Raw genomic sequence first — 27,182 nt, forward strand, 5'->3', positions numbered from 1 at the left:
TAGTAAATATTTATATTGCATTATGATACGCGAGTGAGAGAGTGTGTCTACCCCTTTATTAGTATTATTCCACACCGCTAAGTTTAGCATTCAACACGTGTCGCTAGTGATGGAGAGAGAGAGAGGGAGGGAGAGAGAGAGGTTGACGGTTGCTAGGTGACGGAGCGCATATACTGAATTTTAACAAAAGAACGGGGGAAAGAGAGAGAGGGAGAGGGAGAGAGGGGAGAGAGAGGGAGGGAGAGAGAGATAGGTAGAGAGAGATCGAGAAATTGAATACATGTACAATATATATTTAGATATATATTTCCGTGGGAAAACCGTTAAAGGATACCTCAGAGGAAACGATGTGAATATGATGGAGAAACGGATGGAGAGAGGGGGGACAGTCTCGTGAAAAAAATGTAAGTATATTTCAGTATTTATTTGCGGGTGCGTGGAGGTATTTTGGGTTCCATTAAAATATAATTCAGGGTTGGTCCTAACAATAAAATCGTAACTGTAATTTGGGCTTCGGGTGTCGGCGTTTGTTCTGGGCTAGCTATAATGGTAATAAGGTGGATGGATAGCAAAAGAGAAAGGTGGAAACGGCCGGTGAACGGGGCTTTGACCCCTCTGTCATTGCTGCGCGTGCACACACTCACGAGCTGAAGCCCTCAACAAACACTCACACGTACATACATATCTTACATACATACACGCGGACACACAGTGCCGCGGACACTTAGCTACACACGCACACACACTCTCACACTCCCTCGCACAAACACCGCACACACAGTCGCGAAGCTAAATTAGCGAATTAATTGTAACAGCTGTTTGTCAATACGGCTGTGTCAATACAGTCGTTATAAAAATTCTCTGCAAGTGTGGTCTGCATAAGAAGGTAGACTCACCAGTATGCGCCGTGAACCTCTACCCGTTGATATGTTAGTGCCTCTATATGTTAAACATTTAACGTGCGACTGTATTAAATATACACTTTTCACTGTACGAATTTTCATAGTATGTTGGTATGCAGTAGTTCATACTCAGCTAGAGCTTTCTGTGAGACTGTCGATCAATCTTTAGTGTATCTATTTATATCTCTGCATGTAAGACGATGGGGGGAATTCATTATGACACCAGAACTTTGATTCGGATTTCAGAATGCAAATAATTACCATATATAACCTGGATTTTCAGTATAAATGGATTAACGTGCCTGGATAGGTCCACTGGCCGTTATATCGGAGATGTAATCAAAATGGGTGGTTGGCACCCAGCTGGACATTTGATAGCGTTTTTAGAATGTACTCCATCAGTACCTTTTATACGTTTAATTTCAAGGTTTTACATTAATATTTTATAATGAACTTTTATTGTTTGTTCCCTGTATCACTTTATTGAAACAGTTCGCTCAAATAAACCATAGGCCAAACATTCTTCAAGAGAGCCTACTCAGTTCTCAGTGCACTACAACCTGGATACAATTTGCTTGACCATCCTATTATACATAATGTGTTGTATTGTAGTACAACACTTTATGTTTTGCCATGCAAAATTTTGTCGACTGGACTTTAGTTTACTGTAGACTTACAGTAGTCTTGGATGTGCATAATGAACAGGGCATTTTATTTTCACCTCAGACATATATGTTTTAGGAATTTTCTCAATTATTCCCATTCTAAATGAAATTAAATAATTTTATATTGAGTAATATAATTTTAATTTTTGAATGAGAGATTATGTCAGTCAAAAAATAATTTGTCATAACCTGCCAATTAAATTATCTCGTCAATTAGTAAAGTTAACCAACAATATTGATCTTAAAATTCTTTCTTCCAATTGATAATTGGTTTACAGATTTTGCTAGATTTAAACAAAACTTTGCATGGTCGCACATGCTTATACACACATTCACACACACACATACACCTACACACACACACACACACACATACACCTACACACACACACACACACACACACTCACACTCACACACACACTCACACTCTCGCTCACACACACACACACACACACACACACATGCACGCACACGCGCACTGCAGTAATGTACTCTTCACTGTTAATGTGTTGCATCCAGTATCAATACAGTCACACTGTGTCAATCTATCTTCTCCTTGCATAGTGCGTTGCGCATCGGGAAAGAGAGGAGTAGAGAGAGCAGGGAGAGGGGGAAAAGGGAGGAGAGAGGGAGGTGGAGGGAAGGAGAGGTGGAGATAGAGGGGAAGAGAGGGGAGAGGGGTGAGGGATGGGGGAAGAAAGTGTAGAGGGGGAGGGGGCTGTTTGAATTCAGTATCAGAGGGTTATACATGGCTGGAGGAATGTATCAGATAAAAGAGAGCATTAGACTATGCGTTGCTGGGATTTTCATCCTCCCCATTTCTTGCTTTCCATAGACCTCACCCCATACGATGTCATTCCTTTACCTTTTCCCTGTCCCCATTCCTCCTCTATCTCTCCATTCAGTTCTTTTTTCTTCATACTTTTCCTTCCTCCCCATATGTTCCCTTTTTCCCTTCTGAAACATCACGGACATGCAAAATCCCCAAATCCCCTCCACCCCTCCACCACGCACCCCCTTTTCTTTTAATGTGCCTAATTAAGGTAAAGCTCGTTAACATAGAACATCAATTAGTCTTTAACAAGATCAGAGGCTGGTGTTTTAAAGAGATTACTCTGCTACCCTCTCTTCACCGTCTCTGGCGTATTGGTCTGGACTGCATTGATAAACACCACGCTAATTCACATTTCCTATGGATGCAAAATGTGCTCGGTATGGGAGATTGCACAACTGCACGGTGCCATGCTGTGCCTTGCATTCCACTGGTTAAAGGGGCAGGGGATTTTTTACGGCCAAGTGCTTCATCACATTGATGAATGGATTTGGAAATAGCAACATGAGTGTAATTAAAATAGGCAAAATGTGAACATCTATAAAACATGCTTTGGGAATGTCAGGTTAACAATGGCCGTGATCCTCGGCACGGAAAACAACCCGGGGAGCGCCGGCGAGGCACAGGGGTGCTCGGATGAGGCGCTGGATAAGGCGCGGGGGCATTCACCGGCTTTGCAGGGGGGCTTCTGTGCTAATGCAAAGACGCGGATGTGCGTTCAGCATGCGGGGCGCTTGCCTTGTGACACGAGTTCATTGTTTAAGAGGCACTTTGGAAAGCACAGCATTTCAGCCAGGTTAGCTGAGCTCTTCCCATTTTCGTTTCCAGCGCATGGCCCTGCTTCTTTGATTGCTGTGCCTCGAATTAGCTGCACTTGTAAGTCTGAAAAAATATAACTCCAGCCAAGGTGTTTATTTAGAACAACATGCAATCAGACAGAGCAAATGTACACCAGGATGCTATAGTAAGCTTCGGCGTCTTTAAATTCTTTTCATTTTTCATATTTAATAGTTAGATCTTTTTTTTTTTTGAAAAGATCAATTGAATGACAAATACACCTCCCTGAAGGGAACAGTTCCTTAAAGAGCAGTAAACTATTTACCTGTAACATTTTGAAATAGTGGGTTAAATAATGTATTTTAAAAATCATTAACCAGTAAAAACACTGTAAATCATTAAAACGTTACTAACCTCTCCTTACACTCACAGTATGCAGTGCTGCTGAAAGATTCCAGTACTGGAAATCGAGTGTAGAGCTGCATCCGTCTTATTATAGCAACCAGACAGAAATACTCTTTGTAATGGGAAATGAAAAGCACACAGATTACTGTAATTCTTGCACGATAAGAATTGAAACATTTATTTTTTTTAAAACCTCTCAACAGGCAAAATGTTCTCTAGGGGAAAAGCCCTGGTCCCTCTGGTCTTTTTTTTAACATGCACGTGAAACATTCTTTAATCTTAATTGAACTGAACGGGAGAACGCGTTGTATTGATTATTTCGGTCGTAGGCTTAAAAAAAAACGAGAGTCATTTTTATTTGTGAACGTGGTGGTTTTCTTTAGCCTCTACGATACGATTAAAAAGCAAGTAGAATGGAACAGTTTGAGCAAAAATCGTTAGGCGCACCTAAATAGACCGAGAAGAGGTTAAGTGAGGAATGGATGGCCATGTGGCTTTCGAACCAGAGAAGGGTAAATTTACACTGGCTGATATTGACAGAGGTTTCAGCTGCATATGTAAGTGTCATACTGCATGTGAGATACCGTGTTGCATTTCGTGTCAGCGTGAGGAGTCGGCCGTGGGTTGTGCAGCCACTGTCCGTTTGAATCGCCAGGGATCGGAGCAGTTCTCACGTCTGAGGCATTACCGGAGATTGCAGAGCCGGTGCTTATAATAATTAAGCAGATTGAATTAAAGGTTGGCCTCACACTGCATTACTGCCCATTATGGGGGGTACAGTGTAGGACTTTAAATGCAAGCAGCCCAGTGCCCAACTCTCCGTTACTGTACTGTATAGCAGAGCAGAGAGTGCTGCAGTACAATGGGAGGGCTATTTTATGGAAGGACATGTAAAGCGTATGATGAAGGTATGGCAATTAGCAATAGCCCTTTTCAACGGTGCAGTTTAGTGCTCTGTGGCGGCGTATAGTATTTTACAGTGTGGCATAAACATTAATAGTACAGCGTACAGCGTAGTGTAGTGATATATGGTACAGTATGATCCTCCCTCTCTCTCCCTCTCTCTCTCTCTCTCCCTCTCTCTCTCTCTCTCTCTCTCCCCCTCTCTTTTCTGCCTCTTGCTCCCTTTCTCTCTTTCTCCAGTACCAGAGGTTTGCCAGTGTGTTTGTTTAAGCCAAACACGTATACACATCCTAGTAATCAATATTTCTCCCTTTCCTTCGCTCCCCCTATATTTTCCTCATCCGCTCTTCTCCCCTTTTTTCTTCTACTCATCTCATTTTCACCCATCCTTCCCTTTCTCTCTCTCTCTGCCCCACATGATTTATCATGTGTTTACCTCTTCCTTTCCTGATTTTCTCTACTTCTGTTCCTTTTTATTTCTCCGTTTCCCCAACCCCCATCTCTGACTTCCCTCTCAGTCCTTTACCCCTTTTTTTCAAAGGACTCCTCAGGGTCAAAAGACCGGCAGAATGTGAGGGGGGGGTGGGGGGGTGGGGAGAGAGAGAGAGAGAGGGAAAGAGCGAGAGAAAGAGAGAGAGAGAAAGGGAATGTGTGTGAGAGAATATTATGTCAGCAAGCCCTCTGATTCAAAGAAATTGCATTAGCACCTGAAGTCATGGAAAACAGTCAGAAAGAGAGAGAGGAAGAGAGAGTGAGGGGGAGGTTGAAAGAGAGGGAAAAAGAGGGGAGAGGAGGTTGGCACAGAAAGTAAATTGAAAATGATTTGCTAAGATGTGTGTGTGTGTGTGTCTGAATGTACATTTGTGTGTATGTCTACCGCATTAACCCCTGTTTCCCTCAGTCAGTCATTATGCTGGGAAATTGTGTGTGTCTGCGTTTGTTTGTATTTATAGTTTTCTTAATTGTTCTTATTATTCATGCATCACAATAACTAACCCCGTCTTTGTCTGATTCTGTCTGCTGTTTGCTCTCTTGCTCTCCCTGTCTATTTATGGCTCTCCCTCTCTCTTGTGCTGCTCGGTCTCAGTCTCTAGATTTCATAGTGCCTATTTGATCACTTTCCTTCACTCCCATCACTTTTAACTACCTTGCATCTCCCGTTTCTACGTCTCTTTGTACTGCCAATTTCAACTGTCTTGCTTTTCCTTATCAAACGCGGAACCCTGAAACAGGTGCTCTTCCTCCGTTGCAGGTACCCTCCGTTTGTACACTCCGCAGCCACCCCTCCAATGTCCCTGGGCATGGCCGAGATACCTGCCCTCTCTCTCCTACTGGCCCTGCTTCTGTGGGCGGGGCCCGCCGACCCCTCCCCCACGCTGTTGCTCCGCCCCCGAGAGCGGGAGAGCTCGGGCTCCTTCGGCAACCTGAACATCGCGGTCATCTACTCCGGCTCCTCCCTGCACCCGGAGATGGGCATCGGGGCGATGGACTCCGGGGGCGGGGGCAGGGTGCTGCACCCGGGGGTTTCCTTTGGACGGGTTTCGAACAGCCTCGGGAAGAGCATAATCACGCAGTGGGGCTCCGCCAACGTGATCTGGCTGGCGGTCAACGACAGCAGCCCCAGGACCTTGCTGCTGCAGCTCTGTGAACTCCTGGCCTCGCGGCCCCTCCAGGGCCTGGTGTACGAGGAGGAGAGGGCCCCCCTGTCCCCCAAGAGCCCTCTGGCCCCCATGCTGGAGTTTTTCTCCGCCCAGACCGGGCTCCCCATCGTGGCCGTCGGAGGCGGAGCCGGGCTGGGCAGGATGCCGCAGGTACCGTATCCGTGTCACACGGCGCGCTGTGCATGCGCCTCTGCGCCCCGTGTTTGGCTGCGCGCGATGTGTGTCATTATCATGTGCGGTTGCGCCGCGCAGCCGTCAGGATGTTCAATAGCTGCTGAAAGACTACACCAAAAAATACAGCTGCGTTAACAGATTTCTTTGTTTTGATCAGTGACTCATGGGAAATGGAGTCAAGTTCCTTTCGCGATCTTCCTTTGAAGATCATAGTACGTACTGCAGATTTTCTGTATGACAGTGTTCCAGAGTGCTCAGGAGATGCAAATGCAACCTCTGCTACCTCTTGTCTCTATGGTTAGCCTGCAGTTAGTAGCTTCCAATATAAAAAAAAAAAAAACTTGAATGAATAGACTACAGTCATGGGAAATTTTATGATTAAAGTATTCACTGTCACATCCCTTGTTCTCCTCCAAACCCACTGCAGGAGAGTGGCTCGATCTATCTACAGTTCAGCTCCTCCACGGCCCTCCAATTGGAGGTGATCTTCGAAGTGCTAGAGGAATACGATTGGACGGCCTTTTCGGTCGTGTCCACCCGTCACCATGGCTACCAGGACTTCCTGTCGGTGGTGGAGGGCCTGACGGACGGCTCGTTCATTGGCTGGGAGAAGAAGAACGTGGTGATGCTGAACCTGACGGACGACCCCGGGGGGGCGCGCGCGAGGAGGCTGCTAAAGGAGAACGAAGCGCAGGTGAGAGGAGGAAGAACGGCGTCCTGCCATTTATCGATCTGCCTCCTCCCCTTCTTCTCCTCTTTCTCCTCCCCCTTTCTTCTCCTTTGTTCGCCTGTTTGCCCAGGCACAAGGAAACAAGTGTCTGTGTGACCCCGCTGTTTCAGTTTTAATGTCATGGTAAATGGCCATTCGTTGTGTTGTCAGGTGTGTACTGTTTTCCTTCAATCTGTCTCCCTTAGTGTCTATGTCAGTGTAGTGCGGTGTCCACCGCCCGTGTGTGGACTGCATTAACCCTCACCTGTCCTTGCTGTCTTTCCCCATCAGTGTTAATGGGCTCCTGCATCTGCTTACTTAGCCCAGTTTGTTCATGAAACGTGTGCTTTTGCCATTAGTGTTAATCAAGGTTAATTAGCATATTGCTGTGTTTGGCTCAAGTTTGAAATGGGAGCATGGGTCAGTTCTCCTGTGTCTTTAATGGTAAAGTTTATTCTGAGGTGCTGTGTAGTGTTTTATGTTAATAGTACAGCAGACAGAACATGGATGGTGCAGAATGATCCCTCCTTCCTTCCTTACTTCCTCAGTCCATCTTTGGTACTCCCTCCATTTCCCTCTCACTCTATCTGTCTCTCCCCCCTCTTTCTCCTTCTCCCTCTCTCGCTCTCTCTCCCTCACCTTCTCTCTCCCACCCTCTCTCTTTCTCTCTTTCTCCCCTACTCACTCTCTCCCTCCCTCTTTCTCTCCCCTCTTTCTCTCTCCCTCTCTCTCTCTGTCTCTCTACCCCCTCTCTCTCCCTCTGTCTCTCCCCTTCCTCTCCTTCACAGCAGTGAGTGTCAGGCAGGAGTGTCAGTGTGTTGTGCTAACCCTAGCCCCTCCTCCCCCGGTCCCCTCCTCGTTCCCCCTACCCTCAGGTGCGTCTGCTGTACTGCTCCCAGGAGGAGGCCGACCTGGTGTTCAAGGCGGCCTGGGCCGCGGGTCAGGCTGGCCCCTCTCACATGTGGTTCGCGGTGGGGCCCGCCCTGGCCGGCCTGGGGATGGATGGGCTCCCGCGGGCCCTCTTCGCCGTCAGGCCCCAGGGCTGGCGGGACGAGCCCAGGAAGCGGATCGCCCGGGGGGTGTCGGTGCTGTCGCACGGGGCGGTGGCTCTGCGGAAGGACTACGGCTTAATGGGAGGCCCCAACTTCGTCAGCAACTGCCAGACGGACGGCAACCACACGCAGAGGGTCCCGGACAGGATGAGGTGGGGTTCAAAGCCACACCCACAATGGCCTTCCTCTTCATCCAGCTTGTCATCCAGTGATCTGGCAAAACAGATCCCTTTTTTCCCCCCATTGCTCATCACATCACGGCTGTCTGCAGTGAATGAATACATCTCATCTACATTAAAATTATTATTTTTTTTGGTTTTGTACTTTTTTGATACAGCGGTTGTGAGGCCTCATGGGAGACAAATAGACCTTAGAGAAATTTAAATGAAATATGTGCGCAGACGTGTGTGTGCGTGCGTACGTGCGGATTTGTGTTTGGAGGGGAAGACAATCAAGCTGAAAGCATCAAATCGGATAAATAAATAATTTTATTAGAAGTGAAAGCATCTTTTATGAGGAAGGAGCATAAAGAAAGAAAGAAAAAAAAAGCCTTAATAGGAAATAAATTATTTTGAAAAAACCTGAAACCTTTGTGCTGCCACACGCTGTCCGTCAGCTGTAACTGCAGCCTTGTGAGGAAACGTCGGATGTGATGTTCTTTTGTCCCAGACCTGCCAGCGTCCGCGTCCAGCCAATCAGCGCGCGTTTACCACGTCGCTCCTGTCGCTCGCTTCTGTATCGGAGTGCTGTGGCGCGCAGTTCAGCGCTGCCGCCGCCGCCGCTGTGCGTATTGAGCGACCAACCGTGTTCCAACGCTCCGCCGCCGCGTCGCGAGAGTGACACTGTGCGTGCAGGCGGGGTAAAGCAACGGCGCCCCCTGTCTGTGAGTGTAATTGCCGTGCTCTCTCTCTCTCTGTGTCCCAGATATTTCAGCAACATAACACTGGGAGGGCGAGATTACTCCTTTAACAGCGACGGCTACCTGGCTAACCCATCGCTTGACGTGATCTCCTACACACCTGGAAGAGGGTGGGAAGAGGTAAGGGACCCTCGGATGACTGCCGCCTCACCACTGTGAGAGATGTGCCGCTGCACTGTGGCCTTCAGCTTTCAACGGTCGCACAGAAACAGGCAAAAGCGTAAAAAACTGCGAGCCTCTGCCGGTGTGTCCAAGCAGCGTTTGTTTACTGGTTTAGACTGGGTGCAGCGTTTTATGCTTTTAAAAAAAAAAAAATTTATGTCTTGCGTATTTTCTGTCTGCTCTCGGGCGCTGAACTGATCTAACTGACTAATTCTGGCACACATATCAAAAGGTTTCTCCCTCTGCTGATCGTTTTTAAACGCATCTTCCGGAAACTTCGCTCCCCGCAGAACGCCGTTAGCCTTCAGAGAAAGTTTGAGCGGTTGGCACGGAGAGGCTCGCGTGACATCAGTAGCGCCTCCTTTCAGTGCAGAAGCGGAGAGCTGCAGTCGCCACCGCGCATCAGAGGAGAGAGAGAGCTGTGATAGGCCGTGGCAGGAAGCTCCCCTGTCTTCCTGGCAGCTGGGTCTGACTCCACTATGGTGCGGAGCGAATGAAAGGATTTGTAATAGGCTGCAACAGGTGTGCTACGCTATCAGCATTCAGATCCCAGGGATGCTATATTTGGAGCTCCTTGCTAGCGACTTTTGACGTTTCGCGCACGCATCTCCATGCATGTTTCTATCTGGCGAAACCAACTGCTGTATTAAACATTCCAGGCAGACGGATAATGTCACCTGTCTACATTTGTTATTAATATTCAGCAAGCTTCTCTGCCGTGTTGTGAGAGAAGCAGAGCGGTTTGCGCGCCCAGAGTGATCTCCTCTTTCTGTTCCTGTCTGCTCTCCTCTTTCTGTTCCTGTTATGAGCCCTTCAGAGTCCAGTCCCAGCATGCCTAAATATGCTGACTTGCCAATTTACTGACTCCCTTTCAAGTGGGTATTCTCATTCTGTTCTACGTTCGTCTTCAGAAACCAGATTTTGTCACTTATCTATTAAATTAAATATTCGCAGATGGTTTTTTATTAGCTAAATGCTATATCCCCTGTGTGAAGTCGTCCCCGTTGTCTGTCAGCGATATCGATTGCTTACCAGGGCATATCATCCGTTACAAATGAGTAAATGATTTTCATTGCAAGATATCTGCTGTCCAGGTCATAAGCAGCTTGGACCGATATAACTTTGAATTTAGTCTGTGTCCGTTTATCAGATGGTCCACCAACTCCTGTCCCCATCCCCATCCCCCGTCCCTGTCCCCGTCCATGTCCCTCGTCCCGTCCCCCTTCTCTGTCCCCCATCCCCATCCCCGTCCCGCGTCCCCATCCCCCTTCCCCCTCCCCCATCCCCATCCCCCATCCCCGTCCCGCGTCCCCCATCCCCATCCCCCGTCCCTGTCCCCGTCCATGTCCCTCGTCCCGTCCCCCATCCCCGTCCCGCGTCCCCATCCCCCTTCCCCCTCCCCCATCCCCATCCCCCGTCCCTGTCCCCGTCCATGTCCCTCGTCCCGTCCCCCATCCCCGTCCCGCGTCCCCCATTCCCCTTCCCCCGTCCCCCATTCCCCTTCCCCCGTCCCCGTCCCCGTCCCCCGTCCCCCGTACCCGGTCCCCAGGTGGGCTGGTGGGAGAACGGGGTGCTGCGGCTTCGCTACCCTGCGTGGTCCCGCTACGGCCCCTTCCTGCAGCCCCCGGACGACGCCCAGCACCTGCGCGTGGTCACCCTGGAGGAGCGCCCGTTCGTCATCGTGGAGGCCGCGGACCCCGCCTCCGGCACCTGCATCCGCGACTCCGTCCCCTGCCGTCGCCCCGTCAATGCCAGGTCGGCGGGGGAGCGGGAAGGGGAGGGGAGGGGCGTGGGGGGGCGCGTTCACACCAGTATTACAGCTCATTAGCAGCTTTCTCTCTCTCTCTCTCTGCGCTCTGTCACCTAAGCGCTCTCTCGTTTCTCCCCCTCCCGCGTCCGTGCCCTTCTTCCGCTCCCCTCCTGTGTCTGTAGCATGGTTCCGGAAGGCACGGCGCCCACAAAGCAGTGCTGCAAGGGCTTCTGCATCGACATCCTCAAGCGATTGGCCAAGATCGTGGGCTTCACCTACGACCTCTACCTAGTAACCAACGGGAAGCACGGGAAGAAGATCGACGGGGTGTGGAACGGCATGGTGGGAGAGGTTAGCGGGGTCATTTCCTGTTCGAAAAAAAAAAAAAAAGACGTCGCTCGCACGCCGGTTTTTAATGTCTATTCATCAGCCAGTCATTTGCACGGACTTGATCTGGGTCCAGGCACTTGAAACGTATAGCCCCAGCTGCATTCCTTTAGAAACACGAATGTCAGTTTTTTTCTTTCGGGAGATCACACGAGGCTCAGGCTGTAGAGCAGAACGCGCACGACGTTTCGCGCGTCTGGGCGCTACCCGCCGCCCTGTCCACGTTTCGCCCCCTCACCGCGGCTCCTCCCCTCTCTGCCCGCCAGGTGGTGTACCAGCGCGCCGACATGGCGATCGGCTCCCTGACCATCAACGAGGAGCGGTCGGAGGTGGTGGACTTCTCCGTCCCCTTCGTGGAGACGGGCATCAGCGTCATGGTCTCTCGCAGCAACGGCACGGTCTCCCCCTCCGCCTTCCTGGGTGAGTGGAGCCCCCCCCCCCACCGAAACCGGACGCGTCAGGGCGCCGAGTTCTCGGCGGCAACCGAAACAGCTTTGCCCGAATTGGGCAAAAAAGAACCAAAAAAAAAAAACAAAACCCAACAACCTGGACACGACAAGTCAATGAAATCCGCTGCGCCGAGGGGTGATGAATTACGGTAGCGTAGAAGGCGGTGGAAAGCCACGCTGCCCCATAAAGTCCGCGGTAACGAGCGGGGTGGCGTGGCGGACCCTGATGGAGTGGGCTCGGTGGGGCTCTCAGACTGACACCGAGAGCGATGCGGCATCAGCTTGCTGCACTGCTAATGATGCCACCGGAGAGCCGGCCGGGGGCCTCCTCCTCCGCCCGCCCGCCCGCCCGCCCGCCCGCCCGCCCGCCCGCCCGCCCGCCCGCCCGCTCTCACCGCCTCGCGCCGGCTTGTGTCTTGCAGAGCCGTACAGCCCGGCCGTGTGGGTGATGATGTTCGTCATGTGCCTCACCGTGGTCGCCGTGACCGTCTTCATCTTCGAGTTCTTCAGCCCCGTGGGGTACAACCGCAGCCTGCAGAGCGGCAAGAGTGAGGGCCCGGCCTTTTCTGTCTCTCTCTCTCTCTCTCTCTCTCTCTCTCTCTCTTTCTCTCTCTCTCTCTCTCTCTCTCTCTCTCTCTCCGCCGTTCCGCCGACGTCGCCGCCGCCGCTCGCGGCCCGGAGACCGACGCCGAGGCTTCCACTGCCGTGACGCTCGCCTGCGCAGCCGCAGTGCTTCCGTCTGGAAAATGAATATTTTTCCTCCCCCCCCCCAAGTGTGGCTCTGCCGCCACATTTTTAATATTGAAAGAGTTATCATTTATTTAACATTGTTGCCATTCAAATGGGCCATTAAACCGCGCGCTTCTCTTTCTTTTTTATTAACTCCTCTGTCTCTTCTATATCTCTCTCTCGCTCTCTTTCTCTCTCTTGCTAGTGTCGCACGCTGCTTCCGTTCCACCTGTACTGTGATGCCTCTGTTTTTTTTCCCCCTCTTCATCCCTCTTTTCTGGGTCTGATAGTGGCTGTTGATGCTGTGCTGTTAACTCTTTCCTTCCCGCTCTCTTCCTCAGAGGTGGGGGGTTCAAAGTTCACCATCGGGAAGTCCATCTGGCTCCTGTGGGCTCTGGTCTTCAACAACTCCGTCCCCGTGGAGAACCCCAGGGGCACCACCAGCAAGATCATGGTGCTGGTCTGGGCCTTCTTCGCCGTCATCTTCCTCGCCAGCTACACCGCCAACCTGGCCGCCTTCATGATCCAGGAGGAGTACATCGACACCGTGTCCGGCCTCAGCGACAAAAAGGTAGACGCCTCGCGCTGGGGCTGGGGTCGCCTAACTGGAGCGCCGAACGTGGTGAAATTTATTACGCTGCGTTTTTCGAGAGCACGTCACGAACGTTTGAAAAGGAAGAAGAGTCAAATAAGCGTTGCGGAGTGAACGGGTGAGACAGGGAGCAGGGAACTCTACCGCAGAAAAATGAAGGAAGACATAGTGCCTATTACTGTGGCCAGAGTGTTGCGAAGAGAAAGGTTTCTAAAGGAGGAGGCTTGAAGAGTCTCTGGTGTGAGCGAATCCATTCAGCTGTTTGTGCTAAGCAGTGTGCTGCTCAGCCCTCTTGTCTCTTTCTCCTGCACAGTTGATTTTTACTGGCCCCAGGTGGTCCCGCCTGTGTGAATCTACCGCACTAACCTGCCCCCCCCCCCCCTCCCCCCTTCTCCCGCCTGTCAGTTCCAGCACCCCACGGAGCAGTACCCCCCCCTCAAGTTCGGCACCGTCCCCAACGGCAGCACCGAGAAGAATATCCGCAGCAATTACCCCGACATGCACCAGTACATGATCAAGTACAACCAAAGAGGGGTGGAAGAAGCCATCACCAACCTCAAGACTGGGTCAGTGCCAGGAAGTTCATCATTCTTTTCTCTCGCCCCCCTGTGCTCTTTTCTTGTGTGCCTTCCTTTCTCACTCACTCTCACTCTCTTTCTGCCTGCATCTCTCTCTCTCTCTCTCTCTCTCTCTCTCTCTCTCTCACTCTCACTCTTTATCTCTTTCTTGGGTCCCTCTCTCCCTCACCCCTCCCTCTCCCTCTCTCTCTATCTCTCCCTACATAATAAGCATTGCTGCAGTTGTGGCAGTGGGATTTTTTTCCCCCCTGTATCTCCCTTTCTGACTTTACCCTCTCCGTTTAAGTCCCTGCCACATCTGTATGTATTAATCCTCCCGTATTCATTTTCATAAGCTTATGTCACACCTTGCCTTCCATCTCCCCCGCGGTCATATTCAAAGCAGCGCTTATGTGCTTAGAAGTCACATCATTTCTGTACACATAGCTGTAGACTCTGCTGTTTGTCATCTGTCCCCTCCCTCCCCCCTCTCGCTCCTCAGTACTTTAATGTTTTAAATGATACTAGCGCTAAAAATCAAATAAACACAAAATCAACAACAACAACAATTAGTATTATTATTATTATTATTATTATTAGTAGTATTAGTAGTAGTAGTGGTTAAAGCAGTGGTAGTAACAGCAGTAGTAGCAGTAGTGGTAATAGTAGTAGTAATGTGACTAATAGCAGTAGTTGTATAATTACATTTATTTGATCATTAAAAATGCATATACAGCTGCTGTACCAGAAGACTGACGTGTAATTATGATCGTAACGATGGGGATGAAGATTAACGGTAATAATCGCGGTAGCAGCCTGCAGTTGAGGCGGTGTTTGCGGTTGTAGCCCTTAGTCAAAGCAGCAGCACATCGTCGCCATCACTGTTTGGCAGAGACGCAGATCCAGAGAGAGCGCTGGAATGCTTCATAAATCCTTCCCTCCCTTTCTCTGCGCAGGAAGCTGGACGCCTTCATTTACGACGCAGCTGTGCTGAACTACATGGCTCGGAAGGACGAGGGCTGCAAAGTGATGACCATCGGCTCGGGGAAGGTCTTCGCCACCACGGGCTACGGCATCGCCCTGCACAAGAACTCGCGCTGGAAGAGGCCCCTCGACCTGGCCCTGCTCCAGCTGGTGGGAGACGGTGAGGAGCAGTGGGGGGGTGGGGTGTGTGGGGGGTGGGGGTGGGGGGGTGGGGGGTCGAGGGGGTGCATGGAAGGTGGGGGGGAGAAGGTGCAGAAGGACCTTAAACTCGAGAAGCAGAGAAGTGCGGTGTGCAGAACTAGTGAGAATACCGGAGAGGGTTGCCTTCCTCTTTTACCTGGCTACTTCAACTGCAAAATTTGATGTGGGGCCTTTGTCCAGGGAAGGTATCCCTGTTTTTCAAACTGAAGCGAATGGCTGAAAAATCAAGTTGGGGCTGCTGCAGTTACGTGTTGAAAGTGATGGAGGTGTCTTCCAGGACTGGAGCTTGATGATATAGCCGCAGTACAGCATGTTCATCCATCATTCAGTTTTTTTTTCTCCCCCTTTTAAGGATTATGGAGGGAAGATTTGCTGTGTAATGTTTTAGCATCATTGGCGGCGCTTGCTGCAGAAGCTAACGCTTAATTGTCATTGTATTGCTTGCCACACACATCCCGAGCATTGTTTCGACTGGATGTTCCGTCTAGGTTTTTAAATCGGCTTTGGTTGTGGTGTGAAGTACAAAGCTCTCCGCAGCCGCAGTAACTGAGCTGCTTAAACATTGATAATGCAGTTATTTGATGCCAAGTTCTATTAAATAACGCCGCTGTTAAATACCGAGGCCCAGGAAATGGCTTACCGTGAGAAACGAAGAGCTGAAACGAAACAGAGGCGTTCTCTGCAGGAAACATGCCCTTGTATTTGCAGCGTTCCTTCCGCAGCACAATGGTGTTGAGTGTTTTTTTTTTCTCTTTAAAAAGAGATGAATGTTGTAATGGTGCTGTGTTATCACGGGGGATTACAAACCAAAGGATTACACATTTTACATTCCGGAGGGAAAAAACGCATTTGAAGCGCGTATCCGGCTCTCCCCAAATGGCATGCGCTGCGTTTGTCCCCGTGCCCCCCCCCCCCCCTCCCCCCGTCGCCGTGGTTCCCTCCGCGTCCCGTGCCCCGCGCGTAAACTCTCGAGATTTGCGTCGCTGCGTTCTTTCCGTCGGCCTCCCGCTCAAGTCAGCGTTCTAATCCACGGCGTGCCTGATTGCAATTATCCGTTTGCCCTTCGATTTAGTCTGATTTCCTTTTGAAATGACTCTCGCCACCAAGTTGAATGACCGCAATCAGCCGCCGTTAGCCGGGTAAGCATAAATATTGGCGGTGCGCTTCTCCGGTGGATTCACCTAATGGTCTGGGGGAGGGGCCTATTCCTATGTCTGTAATTTGTTGAAAAAAACAAAAAAAAAATTAGTTATTCCTCATAGGCAGGCGCAATTATTTTATTGGGGTGACGGAGATCTTTTTCAAACAAATCCTGGATAAAATAATAATCGATGTGTTTAGGCTCATGTTCAGCTGTGATGTGCCAAATAATCCTCTCTTGTCAAGCTCTGTTGTCATGGTGAATGAACAAATGCTGTGCAGCTGCAGAACCTGCAGACTAACCCAAAATCATGTTCAGTAGATTGTACAGTCTGTTGTGCCAACTTTTATTAATTGCTGAACAAGCCAGTGTAAACACGGTGTGGATACACTGTTTTAGGAGCCATTAGGTTGGATTGCAAAAAAAAAGAAAAAATGTACAATGACGTTTATGGACTCTGAGATTTGGACGGTCCACTGCCTGACTCTTTTCCAGGGTTTGCCAATTTATCTGTCAGAAATTGATAGCCAATGGGCTTTGTCCTAAGTTTGAGGTGAAAGGAGAATTATTTTCCTTATAACTAAAAAAGCCAAAATTGAGATCTCCTAATCAGACCTGGGTCAAATATATATTTGTTTTGGATTCAAATACTTTTCTGTGCTCTGTTGATCTTGCCTGGTGTAATTGAGCCTGCCAAGATGACCAGAAGGCGGGGTTTGCACTTTTTGAGAGTATTTCATTGGTTCCAATACACCAGACAAGATCAGTAGAGCATAGAAAAGTATTTGAATCCAAAACGAATTTGTGTTTGACCCAGGTCTGCTCCTAATGAGTGTAGATGTAAAGTAATGTATCTCCCCATAACGGCTGAATTATGTGTAACAAACTCCAGTATATTTTTTTGAAGATATGTCCCTGGAACCTAAGATACTTAAAATAGTCTGCGAAGAAGGAAAATGAAGAAGAATATTACTACTACCATGACTACTACTACTACTACTAATAATAACAATAATAATAATAATATCTAGGGAGAAATCTAGGGAGAAACCAAGAGCTTGACACTTTATTGAAATTCAAAGGAGAGACTTTCTATTTATAATCCTGGTTGTCTGGCTCAGATTGGCTGTCAATCATCATGTTAACGTAGGAGTCGTTGAAACAATGAAATCAGAGATGATGGGATAATTGGAAACAATGGAGCAGATTGTTGATTCGAAAAAGTTTGGCTCGATCGGCGCCCCGCGGACGGATGACGAGCGTTCGTTTGAGAAAATCAAGCCGAGGAACCCTCGAGAGCCTCCTTACGCGTGGCGGAGACACTGGAGAGACTCTCCGTCCACCCTCCGCCACAATTAAATGATAATGATCTCTCCCCTCTCTCTTTCTCCCTGTTTTCCACATTCCGTCTTCCTCTGCCTCTCCTCTCCCCTCCTCCCCTCCTCTACCCTTTTCTCCATCCTCTCCTCTCTCTGGCTCCAAACTGAGGAGGCTTCCCACTGTTTGTCATAATGGTGCACAATCTCTCCCTTTCTGCCCTGTTTCTGGCTCTAATATTCCCGTCCAATCAAATGTTCTGACATAATGCGGCTAGTCAAAGGAATGTCTTTTTTTCCCTGCAGCCCTTTCACTCCCCTCCCCCCCCCGCCTGCATATAATGGTAATACAGGAACACACCACCCCGGCCACATCAATTTTCTTTCCTTTTTTGTACGTCACCTCCAACCTTCTCTGTGCCCCTTGTTCTCGGGATGGAATGGTAATAGAGGTATGGGTTCCCCCTCACAAGGGGGGTCGCTGATCTTCGGCCCGCTCGCGTCACCCTTTCTTCCTCTTCACTTCCCCCCTCTTCCCCCCCCCCCCCCCCCCCCCCCCCCCCCCCCCCCCTCTCTGTCGCCCCAGACGAGATTGAGATGCTGGAACGCCTCTGGCTGTCGGGTATCTGCCACAACGACAAGATTGAGGTGATGAGCTCCAAGCTGGACATCGACAACATGGCGGGCGTGTTCTACATGCTGCTGGTGGCCATGGGCCTGAGCCTGCTGGTCTTCGCCTGGGAGCACCTGGTCTACTGGAGGCTCAGGCACTGCATGGGCCACTCGGGCAGGCTGGACTTCCTGCTGGCCTTCAGCAGGGTGAGCGCCGAGGCACGCCACTGCCCACCCCCGCAGCACTCCGCTCACAAGCACGTGCTTACGGAAGCGTCAGCAGTATTAGTATGCATCAAATCATCTGATTTGATTATGCCTGCAGCGTGCGAACCAATGCATACCAATGTGGGCCCACGTGAAAAGATAAGAATCGAATCACTTTGGATTCAGATTCTTATTAGGGGAGTGAAGAGCACTCTCCAGCGATGCTAGGGAGAACAGTATTCTGTGGCTTGCTAGAGCAGTGTAGTGCTAGTGTAAGCATAAAATGCTTCCAGGATTCAAGGTAATAAAGGCAACTGCACACTACAGGAAATACTGTGGCTTAAATTGTAATGCCAGCCTTCAGTGCCAAACGGTAGCAACTGTCATTAAGTGTCCATATGCTTGTGTTTATGTAATTATTTCTCTCTGTCTTTCACGCAGGGAATGTACAGTTGCTGCAGTTTTGAGGACGAAACTGCCCAAGGAGGAGCGAAACCCACCCTCCCTACCCATCACCACAGCGCCATGATGCCCCCTCCCCCTCCGCCACACGTCGTCACGGCAGCTGTTGCCAACCCCGCGATCTCCATGGCGCAGCAGCAACAGCCGCCGCCCCAGCCGCCGCAGCAGGCCTATAAGACGCCGCTCCCGGGGTCGCCCCCGACGGCGGCGCATTCCGGCGCGGCTCTCGGGGCCGCGAACACGCCCATCCTGGGCGCTCCTCTCCCCTGCTCCACCTTCCTCCCGCGTCCCGATCGGAGGTCGGCCGTGGTCGACCGCTGGAGGCTCCCGAAGACGTCCGGGGCCAACCCCATCGGCATCAGGGGCGGGATTACTGAAATGGGGCCGTTCCCGCAGAAGGTCGCTCCTAACTGGGCGGGCGGCGGTGGGGGCGGCGGCGGCGGCCTGGATGGATACAAGCGTTACTATGGCCCCATTGACCCTGAGGGCCTGGGGCCCTGCGTGGACCCGAACGCCGGAGGCTCCCAGACACCTAAGACGGCCCAGAGGGGCCACCCTCAGCCCCCCCCGGCGGCCGTGGCTTTCTACCAGGAGAAGAGTGCAGATCATGGGGTTGGGAAGAAGGTGGCCGTGGGTGGTGGTGCAGGGGGTCAGGGGAAGGGGGTCAAATCTTTGGGAACCCCTCGGTTGCCTCCCAAAAGTCAGGCCCCTGCACCTCTGCCACCTAACCCCCCACTACCACACCCCTCCCCCCCTCTCCCCTCCGCTTTTTGGAGAAAACGGCGGCCCAAGAAACTGAAAGAATCTGGGGGGCCTTTGTACGAGAACATTCTTCCTCTAGGAAGGCGAGGGGGAGGGAGGGACGGAGCGAGGGATTCGGTCGGCAGGAGAGGCCGCCACTCGCCCTCCCTCCCGCTGCCCGTGCCTGTTCCCCTCTCCCCCACCTACACCCCGCCGTCCCCGTCACCCTCCCTCCCCTACACCTCCACCTCCACCTCCTCCTCTACCTCCAGCACATCCTCCTCTTCCTCCGCTTCTACCTCCCGCTCAACCTCTCCGTCCTCGTCCTCGTCCGGGTCCTCGAAGAGCTGCAGGGACCGGGAGGAGGGGTTCGAAGGGGAGGACGACGACGACATGGAGGAGCTGACGGAGGAGTCCAGCTTGCTGCTGGGCCACGACCGGGACAGATCGCTCATCTCCCCCCGCTCCCTCACGCACGGGCCCCCGCCGCCCCCCGTCCCGCCACGCAAGCCCCGCCTCCTGAAGGGGGAGAGAGAGCGAGCGCGGGAGAGGGGCGGGAGCCAGCTGGCCCAGCTGCAGGAGTGGTGGGCCGGGTGGGGGGAGCGGGAGAGGGACAGGAGCGGGGGAGGGGCGGGCACGGGGGAGCGGAAACGCGACAAGAAGAGGCGGAAAGAAAAGGAGAAGGAGAAGAAGAAGAAGAAGAAGAAGAGCAAGAAGAGGAAAAAGAGGGAGGAGAGGGAGAGGGAGAGAGAGCGGGAGAGGAAGAGGCGCAAGGTGAAGAAGAGGAAGAAGAAAGAGATGAAGACGAAGAAGAGAAAGAAAGCGTCGGTGGGCAAGCGCTCGGAGCCTGAGGAGGGGGACATCGAGGCCGATAGGGACGCGGAGGCGGAGGGAGAGAGGGATGGAGGGATGTCTCAAGACTACTCGTCCTACTCGGCCCAGTATCGCAGTACGTTTGGGGAAAAGAGCAGGGATTCTGGCTGGGAAGGGGAGAGGGACAGGGGGAGGAGGGAAGGAGGTGACGAGGACGGGGATGACAGGGAGGAGGAGGACGGCGGGAGGCGGAGGAGCAGGGATCGGCGGCGCAAGGGCTCGCGGTCCCGCTCCCGGTCCCGCCATCAGCCGCCCGCCAAGCGCTACCCCAACCTCAACAAGCTCCCGGCGTCCGTCAAGTTCTGGGTGAGCGGCGGCGGGGGCGACCCGTCCGCCGACGCGCCCCCCTCCTCCCTTCATCCTCTCCGGCCTTCCTCCGGCAAGCGACGGAAGAGCGGGGCAGGGGAGAGGGAGGCGGGCGGGAGGGCGGGAGAGAGGCGGCCCCTGCTGCTGCACTACGAGAGGGGCAGGGCCCACACCAGGGAGGGCCTGTCCTTCCACGAGTGGGACTCGGAGGACGACGCCGACGGCGGCGACGAGGTGGAGGAGGACCGGGAGAGGGTGGAGGACCGCGTGAGGAGGGCCGCGGGCCGGGGGGCCGTGTCCGAGTCGGAGAGGGACAGGTGCAGGGCCGAGGAGAGCTTCTCGGACGACGGGTCCTCCGGGGAATTCGGAAGGTTCGAGAGGTACTGGGAGGGGAGCATGGGAGGAGGAGGCGGGGGCATAGGAGGAGGGGGCTGGTTTTTCGGGACCTACCCCTCCAGGGAGAAGGGAGGCAGCATTAACAGCAGGGACGACTCGATCCTGGGCCGGGGCGACGGGTGGGGGGCCGGGGGGGACGGCGGCTGGGGCTCGGGAGGGGGAATAGGCTGGGGTTCGGGCGGGGGGAGCGGGGGACTGGGGTCGCAGTGGCCCCCTCCACCCGCGGCGCTTCCTCCGCCGCGGCGGTACTGGTCCGTGGACAAGCTCCCCATGAAGCCGGAGAAGAAGCCGAAAGTAGGGGGGAAGGGGAAGGGCAGGTCCCGGGACAGGGGGCGGGAGTCCGGCCCCTGCTTCTGCCAGTACCCTCCCGGCCGCCCCCACGCACACTCCAAACGGGGCAGGGCCTCCTCCCGCAGCCAGGAGGAGCTGCTGCCGCACTGCCACAGCTTCAGCGGCGGGTCCCAGGCCAAGCCCCTGCCCCCCAAACCCGAGAAAAATCAGCCCAAATCCGGCAGCCAGTCCAACCTCAGCACCCAGCAGGCCCAACTGACTGACCACTCCGCACAGCCCCTCCCCTCCCCGCCGCAGGCCCTCCTCCCGTCCCTCCCCTCCGCCTCGCTCCCCGCCCCCTCCTCCTCCTCCCTCCCCGTCCCCGTCGCCCCGCCCCCTTCCTCGTCCTCCGTGTCCCCGCCCTCCGTCATGTCCCCCGTGACGGGCGCCCCTCAGGCGCCCGGGATGGCCGCCACCAGCGCCAAACTGCAGTACCAGAGACTACGCTCAGTGCCCCAGCCACGGAGATTCTACTCCCCCCACCTGCCCCTGAAGGCCAAGAGCCTGTGCTCTCGGAGGGGATCCGCCCACTTCTCCAGCCTGGAGAGCGAAGTATGACAGAGAATGGAAGAGGGAGATGCACACCGAACTGGGGAACTCGTTCACGTACTCGAACGCGCGACTGTGAGGCGAGACTGGGAGGTGATACACGCCAATTCAGTCAGCGCTGATGCCGCGTCTGTTACGACTCCAGTTCTCCTTCGAACGGAGCTGAGAATTATGATGTCATCTGTCCTCTCCTTCAATCAGAACAATGGATAGCGGTTCTCTATTCTGTGAGTAATGATGTCATGTTTACAAAAATAAGTCCTCTTTATCCTTTTACTTACGCGATTATGCTTTGTTTATCGAAGGTTTCCACTCGTTTTCTCTTTGGCTCCATAAAGACTGCTCCAGCTATTCACTTTTTCAATACGAACAGTAAATAGTATCCTAGAAATTTGCATACTATTCAGTCCTTTGGAATGGCTCAGATAAGCGTGTCATTTCTCCTACAACTGTCCTCTCCATTCATATTAGTGAAGAGCAGATATAAATATTCATATTGTAGACTCTGTTATTTTTGAGTCTGTTCTTTGATGAACAATGCCACTGTTTCATTAGTTACTCACAGCCACTCTTATCTCCTGTAATGGCTTCTGTGGATGGTCATCGCAACAAGCCGGAACCATTTTGTTCCTCGCTAACAGCACTAGCTACACAGAGCTACTCCGATACTCCCGCCAAATGAGAGTGAAAGCAGTGATGTCATGTTTTTTTAGGACTCTTTTGCCCCAGTCAGATTTAGCTTGGAGCCCTTCTTAATCTTTCCTCTTCTCCAATCAGAACTGTGAATGCTGATATCATCGTTATAAGGAGCATTTGGTGATGTCACTTTGTTTGAAAGGAACAGACTTCTGAAATAATGAAGAAAAAAAACATGTAGCAGTTTTATTTCTGGTTTCATTTTCTTTCTTACTCCTACTTTCCCCTCCTCCTTTTTTAGCCTCTCTATATATTGCTCTCACTGTGTTAGTATTTTAACAGCAGGGTAAGTCAGCTATGACTGATGTTATACGGTATTTTGAGAATGAATGCCAAATTTTAGTCAAAGCTTTTGAAATGCTGGTTCCAGTCGTTTAATTTCGATAAAAGTGCCATACTTTTTTCAATTTGAGCATTTCATAATTTCTTTTCAAGAAAATGTTTGGCGTGATTACTAGCAATATTCGGGACTGCCACTAGATGGCACTACATAGTATTCAAATAAATTCAAATTGAATAGAATGGGAGATCGCCGGTCTGACAGCTAATTATTGTTAAATTAATAAGGAAGGTGGCAGTTGCCCAGATAAAATGTGAGAAGACCTGGCTAATGAAGATGCATATGTTATCTCATATAGATTACTGGAAATGGCAAGACAGCAGTAACATGAGTAAAGAGGGAAATTGCTAGCTATCTTCCCTCAGAATCTTGTGTCTAACTGCCGCTTTCCCACCGGTAGATAATGAGTGAATTGAATGGATTGAATTGGCGGTCACATCTTTTTTAAAAATACGTTAGCGTGTAACTTTCTTTTCATTATTAAAGGACAGTACGCAAACAACAAGATGAGAGGGAAAAAAAAATCAGTTGAGCTCTCATCCTCCCAAACCAAGTAATTATAAGTTTTTGTTATAAATCTCTTGTATTTCACTCTTTTGTTGTGCCATCTAGTGTCAATGGAGGTTGCAAGCCTCGTAACAACCACCAATCGTTCAAATTATTGACTGGATCCAGTACCTACCAAATTACAGAATATTTATAAATATCAACTGAGTGATTTAAGTAGTTTTGTTAATAACAGCATTGTGCCATACTGTTTTTTCCTATAAGAAGTTTGCTGTATATTATACTTATCAATGTCATTTTTCTGCTGTCTAACGTCAGTCATAACAGAATTGCCCCCCTTGTAGTTGAATGTAGCTTTGACATGATGTAGCAAAGTAGGCATACTTTTAGACTATGTAGCATTTTGGAAACTGTGTTAATTGCCATTGGGAATTTTTGGGTTAAACTGCAATGTGAGTAAATGTGTGTACGCATGTTGTCACAGACACGGGGTATTGGCAGCCTTTTTCAAAACAAATTTATTTCTGTTTCACACATATTGCCTAGTCAACACCGTTTACGGTGCATTTCTTGTGACCGCTTATCTTTGATAGCTTCTGTGGGAAACCAGAAAGTATGAGTGCAGGTATATGGGATGAAATTACTTCAGACAAATGAAGGGCCAATTTTCTTATCAAAGTCTATTGTGTTGGCCAGTTAAGCTTTTTGAGTAGCGTCCAGAATTAGCTCGAATCCTCTGTTATCGAACGTCGGCCCTTTCAAAGGGGAAACATAGCACAATTAAACCTTTGAGTTTGAAGAGTGCATAATAAATCAATCGACATTAATCAAGTTTGACCCATGAGTGAATATCATTGATTTATAGCAAGGCCCTAATACTTCAGTCTGTGACTGCATGGATGGGACTGATTTTACACGCTGTAGCTTCATTTTGCCGAACTATATATATAATATATATATACATACACTCTGCGTTTTTGAGAATGTACCATGTTATACTGTGATTTTAACTAGATATTTTATTGACCATTATATTAAATTATCATTACGATTTTCTTCATTTATCTATATCAAGATATATATGTACAAATAAATATATATAAATAGGTATATATATATATATATGAATTAAGTTTGGTATATTCGGAGGAAGTGTTAGAAAAATAGTTTTAAACGTTTTAGCTTCGTAGCAATTCTAGACACAGAAATCATTTTTAAAATTTCAATTCCTCCTATTTGACTGTGAAGACATTAGTGCCTGTGACAAAAAAGACGAGAAATAAGTCTCATCTCTCTCTCTATCTCTCTCTCCATCGATCTGTATCTACTATCGCTATCAACCTGTCTTTCTGACTGTAAAACTACCTAACCGTCCACCTATCTCTCCATTTACCTTTGCAATATTTATAAGTTTCTCAGTCTTTGGACTGATCTGGTTGCTTTATTATCTATGAATCTGTCTTTTGTCTATCAGTCTACTCTACGCTTATGTCTTTTAGCATTCGCTCTCATCCTCTATCATTCATCTAATACTCTGTCTTTATCTCTCCGTCTGTCCCTCTGTCTCTCACTTAGCAAAAAAACAGAGACCAGTAGATACTGTGTTCTTGCTCCTTGATCGATTATCGATGATGATTAATTTACAATGTAATTAATAATTAACGATGTGATTGAAGCGCGTATCTGATGACCATGTCACTGTAGAGAGAGTCTGGGCTGTACCGTACTGTCCTGCCCTGGGTTGGGGCCTTACCGCGGTGGATTGTGCAGCGCTGTAACCGTTTGTGTACCCGAGAAACACAATGTAGCATACGTCCTGCGTCGGTCTGGACTCCACAGCGTTGTGCGGTGCAGCGCTACACTGTGCAGCATACAACCACCTGATGTAATGCACTGTCCAACCCTGGACTGATGTTCACAATGTTATGCAGTGTAGCACTATGTAATTTTTTTGGCTTGAACAGGCCCCGCCCCCTCTCCCTCCATGATGTAGCATACTGTCATGCACAGGGATGGACTTGACCAGGGTGTGCAACTGCAACGTGCTGTAACACAATGTGCTGTACTTTACTGTGGGCTATTGTAGAGTACTGCGCTCAAGAATATTGCTGCATTGCACTGTGAGGCTGTACCGCAAGGCTAAAAACTGTACAGCCAGCAGAACAGACTAAAGGTTTTGATAGGAACTTTCTGTTCTTTTTTTTTTTTGTTTTTTTTTTTGTTGTTTCGTTTTTTTTTTTTACTAATTGCTTCTTGCTAAAATAGACCATTGAAGGGTCATTGTGAAACCTTGTGTGCTGAAATGCTCCATTGGAACTTAGGGAGACAAAAAATCAACCAAAAAAAAAAACAACAGCAAAGACCTAGGGGAGGGTGAGGTTGGGTGTAATGGCTCGGTGTAACCATGCTCCCTCCTCCCTCCCCCTCCCCCTCCCCCTCCCGCTCCCCGTGGAGCATTGAGCCGGTAAACCCTTCCCTTCTCTACAGCCATGCGCTGCACTGTGTCAGCAGGCCCGTATAGCGCTCTGCTGCGCCGTGCTGCGTGACACCGTCCACTGTGCGCGGTCCTCCGGGTTTACTCTGTGCTGTGCTGTGCGCGCACACGCCACCGTCCTCTACGCCACGCGCCCTACGCCGTCCCAGACACAGCCTGCTGAGCAGCACTCTGCTACCACTGGCTCTGCTTCTGGATTATATTCAGTTTAATTAATCGCTTTTTTTTCTTTTTTTTGTTGTTGTTGTTGTGCTGCCTTGTTTGTTTCAAAGTGCAGATGGTTCTTGAGGGTTGGTTCCAGTGATTAAATGAAGGAAGGTAAAATAATATTTAAAAGAAATGTAAAAAAAGACGCATATCGTGTTCAGTGGACTCGAGAGGGCTACAATACAGTGTCTTCATGGCAGTTCTGTTTTTGCATTACATCACAGCACTTGCCCTTTCAACCCTGAACTAGGAAGCAGATGTGGCATTTACCATGAGTGCAACAGGGCTTATTTTGTATTGTTTAGTTTCTTTTTTTTTTTTTGTTTTTTTTTTTGAAGGGGGTGGGTTGGGGGGAGTGTCAGATCAGGGCTGAAATCGTACGCACTTTAAGATCATATGCACGCGTGAAAGCGGAGGCTGCCATGACTGACGCTCGCAGCGGTAATCTCTCTCGGGCTCTGTGGACGCAGCGTAAGCAAACGAATCGAAGCTAGGCCACTTGAAGCAGAACAAATAATCACACAGCACATTATTATTTTAGCAAGACAACACTAGTCAGTGGTACAGTTTTAGAAACAATCATATGCAGCATTTAAAAAAAAAAAACACTGTCCAGTGTTGTATTGCAGTGGGGACCCTACGTCAGGGAATGGGATAATGTATTGGACATATTTGCAGTGTTTTCACTGTATTTCATATATTGTAGGTGACATGGATTCAAATGCATTGTTATGATGTTGTTGTATGATCAGCGTGTATCAGGGGATCTTGGGGTCTTTGTACTGTACAGTCCAGACTAGTCCATCCCCGAAAATATGATTTGGTTATTATGAGTTGTTTTTACATTGTCTGGGGTGGGGGTCAGTGCTGCACTTTCTTCCTGAGAATTGCTTCATAAAATCTGACTCTCTTTAAATAATATCTGTCTATTGTTTTCTATTGTCTGTTATATTGTTATTGTAAACGTCTATCTAACTATGTACGGCACTGTATGTAGCGAATGTGTGTGTGTGTGTGTGTGTGTGTGTGTGTGTGTGTGTGTGTGTGTGTGTGTGTGTGTGTGTGCGTGTGTGTGTGTGTGTGTGTGTGCGTGTGTGTGTGCTCACATGTATGTATGTATGTGTGTGTGTGCTTGCAGGATAGTGTGAGTGTGTTAGTCAGTTTGTGTGTCTGTGTGTGCATGTGTTTGTGTGT

General features: G+C 50.1%; 2 protein-coding genes across 2 annotated transcripts in view; both read left to right on the forward strand.

Moving 5' to 3' along the window:
• Positions 1-34: 34 nt before the first annotated feature.
• Positions 35-25,993, forward strand: LOC118230135 (glutamate receptor ionotropic, NMDA 2D). Its single transcript, XM_035422976.1, has 16 exons — positions 35-404; positions 5,738-6,296; positions 6,748-7,014; positions 7,905-8,233; positions 9,006-9,120; positions 10,712-10,917; positions 11,095-11,263; positions 11,566-11,719; positions 12,171-12,296; positions 12,819-13,048; positions 13,475-13,635; positions 14,583-14,770; positions 17,855-18,087; positions 18,529-21,453; positions 21,592-21,747; positions 25,775-25,993. Coding segments are annotated over exons 1-16 (6,039 nt in total). The 5' UTR covers positions 35-402.
• The window catches only part of prkcg (protein kinase C, gamma), a 30,612-nt gene continuing 24,954 nt past the window's right edge, over positions 21,525-27,182 (forward strand). Inside the window, exon 1 of the mRNA XM_035407539.1 lies at positions 21,525-21,971. The gene's annotated coding sequence lies outside the window, so the exon portion shown is untranslated. The remainder of the gene's footprint in view (positions 21,972-27,182) is intronic.

Source organism: Anguilla anguilla, chromosome 1 (genome assembly GCF_013347855.1).
Source record: "Anguilla anguilla isolate fAngAng1 chromosome 1, fAngAng1.pri, whole genome shotgun sequence".
Classification (NCBI taxonomy): Eukaryota; Metazoa; Chordata; class Actinopteri; order Anguilliformes; family Anguillidae; genus Anguilla; species Anguilla anguilla.